Source organism: Vulpes lagopus, chromosome 19 (genome assembly GCF_018345385.1).
Source record: "Vulpes lagopus strain Blue_001 chromosome 19, ASM1834538v1, whole genome shotgun sequence".
Lineage (NCBI taxonomy): Eukaryota > Metazoa > Chordata > Mammalia > Carnivora > Canidae > Vulpes > Vulpes lagopus.
In genome coordinates, this window is record NC_054842.1 from 20467329 (window position 1) to 20482714 (window position 15386).

Sequence of the window (15386 nt, forward strand, 5' to 3'; positions counted from 1 at the left end):
CTTCTTACAACAGGTTTGTTCAATTTTTAAAAAATGGTGGCATTCTTTCCAAAGCAGCAGTTACATAATTGGAACACTGAATTCAATCTAAAAATGTGTTTCCTATTTAACACTGTTCTGCATACGATCACGATTAAAGATTAGGATATTTTTCACATTTCTAAGCAAAATCCAGTTTAAAAAGGTTGTTCTTACCAAACCCCTAAAAACGGCCATTTGAGAGTAAACCAGAGCATCTCATCACCCCATGAAGCTGTAGGTTTCATTACATGCACCAACAAATCTACATGGCTAGCTTCTGCATTCCACTTTTACAGAATTTATTTTACACCTATTATACCAAACAGCATTTTAAACACTGACATATAAACTCCCTAATAAGATAAAGCAAAGACAAAAGCGTTTATCTTATTAGAAACAAGATACACCATCACTTATAGTCTTCAAACATTATTGCACTTTTCATAATTTGACAATGCATTCATGGGACAATCTGCAGACAACTAATTTTAACAGACAAATTAAAGAACACTTTTAAGCAGACATGACTGTCCTAAATTGTTTATTAGGTAAGAATTTTACAAACATTACTTATATTAGCGGTAACGGTGGAGCTGGAGAGTATTGCGTCTTCTCCAAGCCGCACGGCGAGAACCACCAATAGTGTGGTGGAACTTGTGACCCTTCCCAAGGCCACGACTCTTGCGGCCTGCAGAGGTCAGCCCTCGCATCTCCCTGTGTTTGTGGACTGGTTTGGTGATCCACTGGGTGTCAGGATTTCTTCTGATAGCTTTATGGAATGGATCAATGAGGATAACCTCAAAGAATTTGTATGTGGAATCTTCGCCAACCCAATAAGAATTCAAGACTCTCAGAGCTCCACAGTGGCGTCCAGCTCGCTCCTAGAACAGGAAAAAAGGCCCAAGGTCAGCCTCCCATTTCCCACAGTAGGAAGTTAGGAAGTAGGAATTCCCTTTAATTTACCACACTAGGCAAGAGACAAGGCTGTTCACTAACTGCTTGAATATTTACTAAAGATTTACCCAGGGGTTAGGACCCCAAATACAGTTAAGACTTACTGAAGTAACACACAAAACATTCTATAACTTGAAACACCATTGCTACTATCCCCCCCTCTGTGACTAAGGCACGAATGCTAATTTCTATTAAAATTGAGGAACTTAGTCTTTCCCTAACACAGTTGAGGGATCAACAAACCTTTCATACAGAACCCTAATATTTAGCACATTATTTTAGGCTTTGCAAGCCACAAGTCTCTTTAGTTTAAGTCATCTTTGCCTTTTCTTTTAAAAACAAAACATTTTTAGCTTACAGAAGGCAACAAACCCTTGCTTGTCAACCTCTGGGACAGACAAAGCACAGCTTCATTTAATCCAGAAAGACAACTTACAACTGAATATAGAAAATCAGCCATATGCACAGCTTCTGTGCATCCAGGGGAGATGTGCTCTCAAGACAAAGTTTACTGCCCTTCAAAAGCTTAGGTTCCAAGGTCCACACTAATCATAAAACTTTCCATTATACAGAGACAGATTAGTAACAAAGACTAAGACCGACAGCAATGCTTTACTAAGACAGCTCAGTAAAAATCACAAACACAACAGGGTTCACCTACGTGCAAGTTAATAATCAGAAAAGGTGCTCAAAAAAAAGAAAAGTTGCTCAAATCCTTCTCCACTACCTCCAGGTGACTGATACAACTGCTACTGAAAAATCACTTACCTCTGCAACAGACTGAAGGCTTCGGGCAAACTTTAGCTGGTTAACACCATGATGGACAGGCTTGCCATAGGTAGCACCCTTAGGAACTGGGCGTTTGCGGCCACCACGACGCACACGAATCCGATATATGACATAACCTATACAAACAAATCGACAGTGGTCTTATACAAGCCAAATAATAAATATCTTAAGGTAAAACAAATATCCATTTAAGACTTACTCTAAAAATTATCACATTCCAGCGTTTCTCGAAGTACACACGGAGAATAATTTCTCATTCCCACTCTACAATTTATTTTGCTTTAGTCCGATTCCTACAGACTTGTAACGCAGAACGTCTTTGGTACTTTATAGACAATTGTGTTCAGTGTTTATCGGTCAAGAATTTCTGTGCGTTGCTAGCTGAAGACAGTTTCTACCAAAACCTTAAGTGAAAGAAGACACTGGGGCCACAGTACACCTAATTACCAGCTTCCTAACATTCCCCGAGGAACATCTGATCCATGCAGAGACCACTCACCTTGCTTGGCCTTGTAGCCCAGTCTGCGCGCTTTATCGGGCCGGGTTGGGCGGGGGGCCCTGTGGAGCGCAGAGAGCTGGCGGTACTGCCAGCAGCGCACCCTGAGAAGAAAGCGCATGACATCGGACTGCTTCTTCCTCCATAGCTCCTGGATGTACTTGTACGCACCCATCTCGGCCTACCCTGGAGACAAAAAACACCATGCATTTAAAGTGAGACGACCGCGTCCGTCCATCTTAGTTCCCCACCCGCCATAAGGAAACCAGAGACTGAAAATGGCTCTTCACGAACTGCAGGGGATAGCTGCGCCCTAGGAAAGCACGGCTGTCACCTCTGCGACCCCAGCGCAGGGTCTGCGCAGGACCGGCGCAGGGACTCGGTACATTTTTGTCGGACGAACGAATGGCGCTAGATGGGCATGGGGGCGGGGAGGCCGATGAATGCAGCGGGCGGCGTCCCCAAGGCCCTGGCCTGCAAAGACACCTCGCTGATACCCTAGGGAAGGTACTGCAGCCGCTGCCCCTGAAGGAGAACTCTCGAGGAAAAAGCCCTTACTCCACTCAATCCACAGGCCTCGCTTTAGGACCCTCTTGGCCCGGCCTTCCGTCCCTCAGCCTCAGGCTTCCTTTCCTTCACGCTCCCGGCCCCGCTCGAATTCGCGCCGCCATCACATCACCGCCCCAGCCCGCCCGGGGGCCGCCTCTCCTCGCCCGCGCAGCCCCGCATCCTGACCGAACTCGCGCCGCACAGGTGGCAGGAGGGGCTCCGAGGACACAGGGTCCCCGAGTCTGGATGGCTGAGGCAAAGACAGATGAGCGGCGGATGGAGCAGCGAATTCTACCAACACACAGCCTACCTGATGGCTGCCGCCAGACGGAAAGGAAAGAGCCCTTCTCCCACAATCCCTTTTGGGCTCCTCCCCCACAGCGGCGAGCCTCTTTCCGGGGGAAGGCTGCGGCTCCCACAGCCTCATGGGACATGTAGTTCGGTGCAGCCGGCGGTGGGCGGAGCTCGGCCGGGATTGGGCGCAGCCTCCCCTCTTATCCCGCCCCCTGATCCTCAGGATTTGGGTTTGAGAGGCTGGGGCGGCCGAAAGGGCGGCAGTGCTCGGGAGGCCGCGGCGGGCGAGCGTCCAAGGCCGTCCTGCAGCCGGGAGGAGGCCGGTTGGGGGCGGGGCTCAGGTGGCCGAAGCCGGCGTGGAATCGCTCTGCCACAGCGCCGCTGTCTTTGGAGCCTGCGGAGCGGGTGTACAGGTCTGTGTCTTGAGGGACCGGGCGCCGCTTCGTGCACCGCAGGCTCCTTACCTGAGGAGCCGCAGCGGCTTCCCCGGGCGGCGCTCTCCGTCCCCCTTCGCCCAGTAGCCGGGCCCCCGACGCGCTCTGACAGACCCTCGTGGCGCTGCCCCGGCCGCCAGGCGGGACGTTCGCGCTGCCAGGGCTTCGCGGTGGGGGCGAGCGCCCGCCCTCGGACTTCACCCCCGCAGGCCCCGCTCCGGGGGATTTTACCCCAAAGGAGGGTCGGAGGGTGGGGAACCGGGGGGCCAGGGCCGCGAGCGCGGGCGGCTCGGCGCCTTTTCATTTCCGTGCCTTTGCTGCGTACCGACTTCTAGATTTGCTACGTCAGAACCAGTTTTTTTTTTTTTTTTTTTTTAGAAAGGCAAAATATTTTTGTGCCAAGACTTGGTTGGCAGGTACGAGTATTTCGAGAAGAAATGCCAAGAAAATGCTGGCGTTGTGTGTGGCGTTCTTTATTGAAAAATAGTTTACCGGCTTTTCTGTTTTTTTGTTTTTTGTTTTTGCGTCTCCAGGATATTTTCATTTTTGATGCGGTCATGTAGTTCTAGCTTCTTTTTTTTTTTTTTTTTAGCTTCTAACTTATTACCGGTTTGGGTTATTTTTCCCTTGATGTCTTATTTATTTACTTATTTATTTATTTAAAGATTTTATTCAGTTATTCATGAGAGACAAGAGAGAAGCAGAGACACAAACCCCCGTGGGGAGCCCTATGCAGGACTAGATCCAGGAACTGCGGGATCACGCCCTGAGCCAAAGGCAGCCGCTCAACCACTGAGCCACCCAGGTGTTCTCCCCCACCCCCTACCCCCTTCTTCATAAATGGTAGCTTTACCATTCCAGGAGTCCTCACATGGATCATTGATTCATTCAGCAAATATTTATGAAATGCCTCCTACCTGCCAGGTAGTGTCCCAACCCCTGGGGATGCAGCAATAGTGAACGCAGAAATTCTAGCTTTCTTGGAAATGGGCAATAAACATAAACAAGATATATATTAGGTAAAAAGTACCAAAGACGAACGTTAGGGAAAGGAAGAGACAGCGAGGGTTAAGGTGGGGGAGGGATCAAAATTTTGGATGGAATATTCCAGGGTTAGTCTTGAGAAAGAATATTTGAGAGAAAAACCCCAAGGATGTGAGCCTTGGAGATTTGGGGACTGATTTCAGTCAAGCTGGAGTATGCCTGGATTCGTACAGAACTTGTAAGGAGGCAGTGTGATAGGAGTCAACTCTAAGGGAAACTAACAGATGACATCAGGTTTTTAGGGAGGACTTTGGGGTTTCACACTGCCTGAGATCAAAAACTTTTGAAAGGTTTTAAGCAGAAGGGTGACTTAGTTTCTAAAGGATTATTTGGATTGCAGTTTTGATGCCAAAAGAAGGGGAAAACTTGAAGCAGAGAGAGTAGGAGGTTGTATTAGTTTTTTGCTAATCATGGCAGAAAATAACCAAATTTGTTGTCTTACACAGGTCAGAAATCTGTAGGCTAAAATCAGACTGCTGTGTACCTTTTAGTGAAACTAGAAGAGAATCCATTTGCTTGCTTTTTCCAACTTTTTTTTTTTAAGATTTTATTTATTTGGGGTGCTTGAGTGGCCTAGTTGGTTAAGCATTTGCCTTCAGCTCAGGTCACAGGGTCCTTGGATCAAGTCTGGCATTGGGCTCCCTACTCCACCGTGGGGAGCCTGCTTCTTCCTCTCCTGCCTGCCATTACCCTTGCTTAAAGAAATAATTATTTATTTGAGAGAGGGCGGGAGAGAGGCACAAGAGCAGGGGGAGGAGCAAAGGAGAGGAACAGGTGGACTCCATGCTGAGGGGCCAGTCCCACCACTCTGAGACCATGACCTGAGCCAAAACCAACAGTCAGTTGCTCAACCATCTGAGCCATCAAGTCGCCTCTGCTTTTTCCAGCTTTTAGAGGCCACTTCTTTGGCCCCTGATCCCTCCTTCATTTTCAGAGCCAGCAGTATAGCATCTCCACATCTGTTTCTCTTTCTGACACACTTCTTTTCCTCTTATAAAAACATGTGTAATTATGTTGGGTTTACCCAGATAATCCAGGATAGTCTCCCCATCTCAAGGGTCCTAATTTAATCACAGCTGCTAAATTCCTGTTACTGTGTGAAATAAAATACTCCCAGGTTTTGAGGATTATCATGTAGACATCTTTGAGAGACCAGGTGAGAGAAGATAGTGCCTATGACTACTTCATTAGTGGTGGAGATGGTAAGTGGATATGTTTCAAAGGTGAATTTACTAATGGATCAGATGTGTGGGTGTGAGAAAAAGGAGTCAAAGATGATTGGCTATAAAAAAAATTATTAATTAAAAGAAATTAAAAAGGGGTGCCTGGTGGGCTCAGTCGTAAAGCATGCAACTCCTGATCTCACAGTCATGAGTTTGAGCCCCATGTTGGACATAGAGATTACTTAAAAAAAAAAAAAAAAAAAGTTGGATGAATCACTTGGAAAGGAGTTCTGGCACTGTGAATAATCGCTGCTTATTTCCTAATTAGTTTTTGCAGTTTTGTGTCTTCATTTGCAATTTGCAGTTTCTCAGGAGTTTTGCAAGATTTGGATTGGTATTTCCAATTCTGAGATTTCTGAGGGCAGGTATCATTTCTGGTTTTGCTCCCTAGTTTGTCCCTTATGCCTGGCATTATGGTAAGACGTCAGTAAATACTTAATGAATAAAAGAATGGTAAAAATAAGATAAAATTTATTAAAAAGTAAAAAAATTAAAAATTAGAAAATAATGGTAAGCTGGAATCTGCTCATTATATTATGTGCAATATTGTTTGCAAAACTTTTAAAATGTTTATATAAATTTTTTATAAATGGATAAGTAAAAGTGTTATACCCAGTACCTGATGTTTGCATGAATAATTAATACACAGTGTAGAAATTTTCTTCATGTGAGGCTTCATAATATGATCTATGACATCTCTCTATGAAGTTAAGTGTTTCGGTATTAATATTGTTTTGGTAGCATTAAAGTTGTGTTTTACTTATAAAAGTAGAATAATTTCCTTAGAAAAACAGAAGTACTGACAGCTTTGGGCAGCTGTTTCTGATAACTCTTTAAAGGGATTATTTATTTACCAAGCTCAGTGTTTTCCACAGAAATGGATCAAGTCACCTTTTTATTCTCTAGAAACATTATTGATTAGCCTGGAAAGCAAAACAATATGCAGTTAAGACTGCATTGGATTTTTGCCTGTTAAGTATATTCTCAAGTCATTTATATCAGATGAGGATTAATAGGTCACAGATTGAATTTTATTGTCCAGCAGTTACTTAGGGACTGTACCAAGTAGTTCTAACTAGTACTTTACATTAGATAGTATCTGGGGTCCCTGGGTGGCTCAGTCACTTAAGTATCTAACCCTTCAGCCAGATCTTGATCTCTAGGTTATGAGTTCAAGCCCCACATTGGGCTGCATGCTGGGTGTGGAGCCTACAAAAAAAACATTAGATATGAATTTTTTTAAATTAATACTTTAATTAGCAGGTTGCTAATCTTCAGCTTTAGGTAGTATTGTTTCCCACTTGAAGACAGCTAAAAACCTAGAATGTTTCAGTTATGCTTGGGTTAATTACATTTATCCTTTTATCTTCCTTTTGTTTTTGATGGTATAAAATATTTAACACGGAGTATTCTGTTTCATCTTGCTTCTTTCCTTGTAAAATACCTTCAAATCCTTACCTAGTGTTTGAGTAGCCTCTATCAGTTATTTTTACTATTTGCCTTGATGGAGATTCTCTGGATACTGAAACAACTCTCCCAGTTTATTTATAAACACACATACATTCAAAGTAATGTATATATTTTTTAAAGGTTTTACTTATTTATTTATGAGAGAGACACAGAGAAAGGCAGAGACATAGGCAGAGGGAGAAGCAGGCTCCCTCGGGGGAGCCTGATGCCAGACTTGATCCCAGGACCCCATAATCACGATCTGAGCCAAAGGCAGACACTCAAATACAGGAGCCACCCAGGTATTCCAAAGTAATGTATACTTTTAAGACACTTCATCTGCTAATCCTAATATTAGTGAGTGATCAAAGTGCAATTGTAGAATGCCACTTTTATTTTTTTATTTTTTTTAAGATCTTTATTTATTTATTCATGGGAGACACAGAGAGAGAGAGAGAGAGGCAGAGACACAGGCAGAGGGAGAAGCAGGCTCCATGCAGGGAGCCTGATGTGGGACTTGATCCCAGGACTCCAGGATCACGCCCTGGGCCAAAGGCAGATGCTCAACCGCTGAGCCACCCAGGCATCCCTAGAATGCCACTTTTAAGGCAAATATATTGAGACCACTTCCAAGACTGGAATATTTGATTTCTGGATTTCTCAGGATTCTGTTCGTTTCAGCATTTTCCCAGTTTGCTGCAGTCCCCAGAAATCATATTTGCCTCCCTTTTATTGGGGGGGAGTGTCTATTGTTATTGGGGTGTTTTTTTCTTTTAACTCCCTGGTTCACTTAACTACAACTTGTACCTGCCCTTTTAAAGCACTTGTGTTTGTTTGAAGATTGATATAATGTGTAATGTATGGTAAAGGGACATTTTTTGATTGAAGAGGAGAGAAGATAAGTATTGGTATTGAGAAATTGCAGGGGATCCCTGGGTGGCTCAGCGGTTTGGCGCCTGCCTTTGGCCCGGGGCGTGATCCTGGAGTCCTGGGATCAAGTCCCGCGTCGGGCTTCCGGCATGGAGCCTGCTTCTCCCTCTGCCTGTGCCTCTGCCTCTCTCTATGTCTATCATGAATTTAAAAAAAAAAAAGAAAAGAAAAGAAAAGAAATTCCACTGGGACTAATACATTTTTAGAGGAAGGGAAAAAGTCAATAGAAAAATTAGAATTTAGATTCCACTAGCAACCTTTTCTGACAATAGAATTGTTCTGTGCTGCCAACATTTTTCTTATCCTCTGACAGATTTCTTTTTCATCATCTTCGTTGGTGGCATGTGGTTAAGTGGCTACTTCCTTTAAATTTTAACTATCATTAAAAAAACCCTTTGAAAGAAAGATTCAGTGATATCATAAAGTCACAGGAGACCACAATATGCAGAAAGAGTAGAATCCTATGATAGATGACACTAGATTAATCATAAATTCAGATGTAGAAAACCTTTTAAAATAGTCCATAGTGGGATGCCTGGGTGGCTCAATGGTTGAGTGTCTGCGTTCAGCTCAGGGCGGGATCCTGAGGTTCTGGGATTGAGTCCTGAATCAGGCTCCCCACAAGGAGCCTGCTTCTCCCTCTGCCTGTGTCTCTGCTTCTCTCTCTGTGTTTCTCATAAATAAGTAAAATCTTAAAAAAAAAAAAAAAATAGTCCAAAGTTGCTGACATAGGAGATATCACACCATAGACGATCAGTGTGACACAAAGCTCTCCCCTTACAAATACAGGCTGAGAATTTTTCTATTGCAGTTGTGTTGAAAATATATTTTACAAAGGAGACGCTCCTGGCTGGATCAGGTGGTAGAGCATGTGACCCCTAATCTCAGGTCATCAGTTTGAGTCCCACATTAGGCATAGAGCTTATTTAAATATATGTGTGTGTGTGTCTCTTAAGAGAAGTAGTTCTCATAGAAATAAGTGATAAATATTGTAGGGAAGATTTGGAACGATCTTAGGTATACCACCACGAAATAATGGCTGCATTACATAAATGATGATTATTTCTTTACTGGTAAAACATAGCGTATTGCTCTGGAAATCACTGTGTTACTACTTTGCTACAATAATGGTAGCAGTAAAATTTTTTCTGTCAGCAGATTAGTGTTTGGGCTGATTTGGGGTCATAAAATATTATAGACTTGGGGTGCGTGGGTGGCTTAGTCAGTTAAGTGTCTCTTGGTTTCAGCTTGGGTCTGATCTCAGGGTCATGCTGATCAAGCCCTGCATGGGGCCCTGTGTTGGGCTGCACTCAGCACAGAGTCTGCTTGAGATTCTCTCTCCCTCTCCCTCCCAATGCTCTTTCTCTAAAATAAATAAATCTTTAAAAAAAAGAAAAAGCAAACTTAAAAATAGAATCTCTGCCCCTCCCACCTTGGCTTGCACACTTGCGTGCTCTATCTCTGTCTCTCTCTGTAAAATAAATAAATATTATAGACTGAGGAAATAGAGTTATGGAAAGTTTGTTGCTTGATATCTTTAGTGTTGGTTAAAACATCCAGTACAGTTGTAAAAACACATGCATACACAGAAAGGTATGTGGCAGCCCTTTGAATGCTTATCTGAATTTTTAAAAATATTTTATTTATTTATTTATTTATTTATTTATTTATTTATTTATTTATTTATTTATTTATTTGAGAGAGAGCATGAGCAGGGTTAGGGGCAGAGGGAGGGGAAGAGGGAGAAGCAGACTCCCCACTGAGCGGGGACCCCATTGTAGGGCTCCTTCCCAGGAGGGAAGTATCACCACCTGGCAGACATTTAACTGAGCCACCCAAGTGCCTCTGAACTTTCTTGGTGTAGTATTTTCTGACTTGAAGGAGTTGTAACATCCCTTTTAGTCAGAGTTATTGCATATTCTACACTTCTAAGTAAGAAGAGAATTGAGGGAAATAAGGTGATGGAGATGGCAAAAGACAATATAGAAATTTAAATTCTCTTATCAGGTTATTCTTTTGTGTTCAGTGAGCTTTTTTCCCTTTCTGCTCTGGCTTTTGGTACCTTGACTTCTGGAAAATAAAAGCTTCAGGGAAAATTAGAGAGAATGTTACCCTATTTTGCTCTTCCTTGGATGTGTTAGGATGAGCAATTTTTCTAGCATTAAGAAGTATGACTCCGCTCACTTCCTGATCCCAGCCTCAGGAATCCAGCCCCTCAGCAGGGAGTCTCCTTCTCCCTCTCCCTCTCCTCTCCTGCCCACCCCACCTTGCTTGTGCTCTCTCTCTATCAAATAAAATCTTAAAAAGAAGAAGCAGCAGCAGCAGCAGCATGACTCAAAAAGAAGTATGACAGAGAGCCCATGTGGAGACTGAAATCCAGTTTTTCACTCTCCTGAGAAAAGCCTCATGGCAATAATAGCATTAATGTTCCTCTAAAAAATCATGTACATTCTCTGAATTTTTATCTTCGTGCCTCTTTTTTTTTTAATTTTTATTTATTTATGATAGTCAAAGAGAGAGAGAGAGAGGCAGAGACACAGGCAGAGGGAGAAGCAGGCTCCATGCACCGGGAGCCCGATGTGGGATTCGATCCCGGGTCTCCAGGATCGCACCCTGGGCCAAAGGCAGGCGCCAAACCGCTGCGCCACCCAGGGATCCCTCTTTGTGCCTCTTTAAATTTTTGCTTAAGTGTTTGATTTTTTTCCAGGTAAATAGCAGGCAGTGTCTTTCAAGGAGTGGTTTCACCCAGGATTTGATTCAGATTCCTGTAGACTTAATTAGGATTCAAATATTCTTTGTATAAAATGTTTCTTTTGTTTTGAAAGAAAAACGTGTATTTATATCTACATGTGTTCTTACATTTACCTAGATTACCTCTGCAAAAATGCATAAGAAACTGTTAATACTATTGCTTTAAGGGAGCAAATGGGAGACTAGGAATGGGATTTGGAAGGATATGTCTTATTGTATATATCCTTTTTTATTTTTGAAATCTCCTGTGTGTGTATGGTTTATAGAAAGAAAGAAAGAAGTTGATTCGAACAGTATACAGTTTCACAGATCTTTTGTTCTCTTTACAGTGATCTATCCTGAGAGAAGATGGGAAAGGGCTGCAAAGTTGTGGTCTGTGGCTTGTTATCTGTGGGGAAGACAGCAATTTTGGAGCAGCTCCTTTATGGGAATCATACTATTGGTAAGATTATTTTTCTCTAGTTTCTCTATAGGTTCTGGGAACTGCTCATTGGTCATGCTAACCTAAAGATGGGTGATGATGGTACACAAAACTGACATGTAATCCAAAAGGACTAAAGGGTCGAAGAAGTCAACAAAGATTGAAAGGCGAGGGGGCAGTGAGGAATAGGGGAGAGAAAAAAAAAACTTTGTTCTTGAAATTCAACAGTATTTGCTGTAAGTTACAACAAGCAGGAAAATGTGTGTGTGTGTGTGTGTATGTGTGTGTGTGTTTGTTCTTGTGTATTTACATAATAGTGGTCTCAGAGTCACAGAATCACTAATTTAAGTATGCCCTGAATGACAATCTCATTCAAGTTTGGAACATGACTTTCCAATATTGCTATTTAAGTTTTAAAAATGAGGGTGCCTGAGTGGCTTAGTCAGTTAAGTGTCTACCTTTGGCTCAGGTCATGATCCTGGGGTCCTGGGATGGAGCCCCACATCTGGCTCCCCGCTCAGTGGGGTGTCTGCTTCTCCCTCTCCCTCTGCCCCTCCTCCAGCTTATGCTCTCTCACACCCATGGTGAGCACATGCTCTCTTCTCTCTCTCTCAAATAAATAAAATCTTTTTAAAAAGTTTTAAAAATGGAAGAAACCGTTATTTGCTCTAATATGACCTAATTTTGTGAATTGGATTATTTCATTCATTTTTTCATTCATTGAGTTAAATAATTAGTAAATACTTACTGTATGGTACAGACTGTAATGAGGCCTGCAAGGGTACAGAAGTGAAGAAGAACACATCTCCGGCTTTAAGGATATCATCGTTTAGTAAGACAGACATTACAGGTTAGAATGAAATGAGGTATTAGATAAGTAGAACCATGATCTTCAAAGTATTTATCTTTGGCAAGTAGCTCAGGGGACGTTTCTATCTTACTTTTATTAGCCATCTTGATGAGCTCTACTTTTCTTCCACCTTCCCAAAATAATATTTAGCAATTTTGGTTAAATCCATATTTAGTTTTTATTATGATACTGATGCCTGCAGTTCTCAAATTTTTGGTTTCAGAATCCCTCTTGTTACAAATTCTGCACTATTGTTTTGTTTTGTTTTGTTTTGTTTTTCTTTTAGAGATGGAGGGAAGGGGCAAAAGGAGACGGGGAGAGAGAATCTTAAGCAGGTTCCAGACGGGGCTCCATCTCACAACCCTGGGATCATGACTTGAGCCAAAATCAAGAATTGAATGCTTAACTGACTGAGCCACCCAGGTGCCCCTGCATTATTGATTCCTAATTTTTTTACTTCTCAATTCTAATTTATGCCTATGCAAAAGTAAATTATGTCTAGAGGAGAAAATCCTTTACCCTCTTATAACCTCAAACAGGTTTTGTTTATGTAGGCTTTATCATTCAATATTTTTACTTTGTTAGAAATTAAAAGTAAGAAATTTTTTAAAATACTCATTTATTACTTAAAATAATAAACTTATCACATGGTCAGATAAAATTTTTATGAAAATTATATTTTCAAAAGATTTAGTGAGAATGAGCATTGATTGACATTTTTTTGAAAAATCTAATATGCAGCTTACTTAGAAGGTAGCTGGATGATCATATCTACTTGCTTTTGTATTCAATTATGGTATATTTTTTTAGTTGAAATATATGAAGAAAACCTGGTCTCAGATAAATTGTTGGAAGAAATAGGAGTATGTTAATAGCCTTTCCAGATAATTGTGAATATTCTTTGCTATTTCACTAAAACCCAACAAGTGATGGTTACTTAAAGCTTATTGGAAACCACGTCAGTGAACTTTTCCTACTTCATTACAGTAAAATCTCATTGATCTATCTTGAACTATAAGTGGAATTTTTATCCAACAGTTGTTTTTAAACATCATAAATTGGTCATTTGAAAAATACTGGCTCTTGGTAATAAGCAGATCTTCCAAGTCACATTTGCTAATATCATCACCAGTCATCAGTATTGGGAAAATGTCAAGTTCATGGTAATGGATACAATTCTCATTTTCACTTGAAAGCTCAAATTTTATCATTGACAACAAATATTACTGATTATATTCCTTGAAAACGATAGGCTCCCTTTATTCGTTTTGAGAAAACATCTATCAAATATCCCAAATAACAGTTTCCTGTCATTCCTTTAAAAAAAAAAAAAAACTAGTTTGCAACTCAAACACAAGAGCTTTTCCTCCAACTATCACAATTCATTCTGTGGAATATTTGCATACTTCCCATTAATCATGTAGAATATTTTTTAAAATGTAAGTATGTATACTCAAAGATTGAGATTTAATGAAATCAGTAATTTTTATTGTTTCATCAAGGACATTCTTAACTCAAAATGACATTTTCCCCCCAAACTTGCAGTATGAGATGGTGAAGAATACAACTACTAATAAATACAGTTGATGCTCTGCCTTGATTTGTACTAAAGCACTAGCAGTTTTACCCACCATTGCTTTTGTATCATTAGTGCAAATGTCAGCCCAAGTGGAAAAGACAGATATTTTTGATTATTATGAAAATAGTTTTGCCAACATGGATTCTTTGAAAGGAGAAATCGAGGTATCTTTAGACCACACTTTAAGAACTGTTGGTGCATGTAAATATTCTCAGCTGAGCAATGTACTGTGCATATGATTGTTTCTTTTGTTTTTTTTCTGGAGGTTAATATTTGCTTTGTCATTTCTTTAGTTTTATTTATACCTTTTGCTAATTCTTCCCCACATACACTTGGTTATCAGTTTTTTACAAAGTCAGCTACATCAGATAATCTTTTTTTTTTCTCCTCCCCTTGGAGATACCCTTCTAGGAGTTAGTGATCCTCTTATCTAGGCTATTACACAGCTATTACCATGGAACTTTTCTTTACCTTTCTTCTTGCGTTTGAATTCCTGTTTGTTTGTTTTTAAATTAAATTATTTATTTGAGATGGGGAGGGGCAGAGGGAGAGAGAGAATCCCAAGCAGATTCTGCAATGAGCAAGAAGTCTGACATAGGGCTAGACTCTGCAGCAATCCTGAGATCATGACATGCTCCCAAACCAAGAACCAGATGCTAACCAACTAAACCACCCAGGCATCCCTGAGGCATCCCATTTCTTAGGTCTCGTCATCTTCTTTGGGTTTACGCCCTCTTGGTGGAACATATCTTCCACCATTCCATTATTAAAAAAATAATAAAACATTTCTTTGTGTAATCTCCACACAGGTCAAAAAGTAGAATATTGAAGGCACTCCAGTAGTTGCTCATATTTCTCTCTCAATCACAACTCATCACTTACCTTGACTTTTGGTTAATCATTCCCCTCTTTTTTTTTTTTTTTTAAGATTTTATTTATTTATTCATGAGACACACACACACACACACACACACACACAGGCAGAGGGAGAAGCAGACTCCATGCAGGGAGCCCGATGTGGGACTCGATCCCAGGTCTCCAGGATCAGGCCCTGGGATGAAGGTGGCATTAGACCATGGAGCTACCCAGGCCGCCCCCTTCTTTTCTTTATATAGTTTTTCCATCTATGTATGTATCACTGAATGACAGTTTATTTTTTGCCTGTTATTGATCTTATGTCAGTGGAATCATACTGTATAAATTCTTCAGTTTCTGGCTTCTTTTGCTTAACGTCATATTTGTAAGATACATTTGTATTGTAGATAGCTGTGGTTTAATTTTTTTTTAATTTTTTATTTATTTATGATAGTCACACAGAGAGAGAGAGAAAGAGAGAGAGAGAGGCAGAGACATAGGCAGAGGGAGAAGCAGGCTCCATGCACCGGGAGCCCGATGTGGGACTCGATCCCGGGTCTCCAGGATCGCACCCTGGGCCAAAGGCAGGCACTAAACCGCTGCGCCACCCAGGGATCCCCGGTTTAATTTTTCATAAAGGCTTAGGATATATTCTATTGTATACCTCAATTTATCTCTTTTTTGATAAACATTTTGATTAATTTCAGTTTGGGCTATTAGAAATAATGCTATTTTGAACTGTCTTTT

General features: G+C 41.3%; 2 protein-coding genes across 3 annotated transcripts in view; one reads left to right on the plus strand and one right to left on the minus strand.

Moving 5' to 3' along the window:
* Positions 1–545: 545 nt before the first annotated feature.
* RPL15 (ribosomal protein L15) lies at positions 546–3203 on the minus strand. 2 transcript variants are annotated; one of them, XM_041733802.1, is made up of 4 exons: positions 3120–3203; positions 2264–2446; positions 1744–1880; positions 546–902 (listed from the first exon to the last, which is right to left on the minus strand). In XM_041733802.1, exons 2-4 carry the CDS (start codon positions 2433–2435, stop codon positions 597–599), a joined length of 615 nt encoding a protein of 204 aa, XP_041589736.1. In that variant the 5' UTR covers positions 2436–2446; positions 3120–3203; the 3' UTR covers positions 546–596. The 2 variants fall into 2 exon arrangements, with proteins under 2 accessions (XP_041589736.1, XP_041589737.1); XM_041733803.1 differs by lacking the exon at positions 3120–3203 and adding an exon at positions 2996–3016.
* Positions 3204–3327: 124 nt separating this feature from the next.
* The window catches only part of NKIRAS1 (NFKB inhibitor interacting Ras like 1), a 31281-nt gene continuing 19222 nt past the window's right edge, over positions 3328–15386 (plus strand). The window contains exons 1-2 of the mRNA XM_041733804.1: positions 3328–3516; positions 11264–11376. Coding sequence (XP_041589738.1) covers positions 11283–11376 — 94 coding nt within the window. The 5' untranslated portion in view covers positions 3328–3516; positions 11264–11282. The remainder of the gene's footprint in view (positions 3517–11263; positions 11377–15386) is intronic.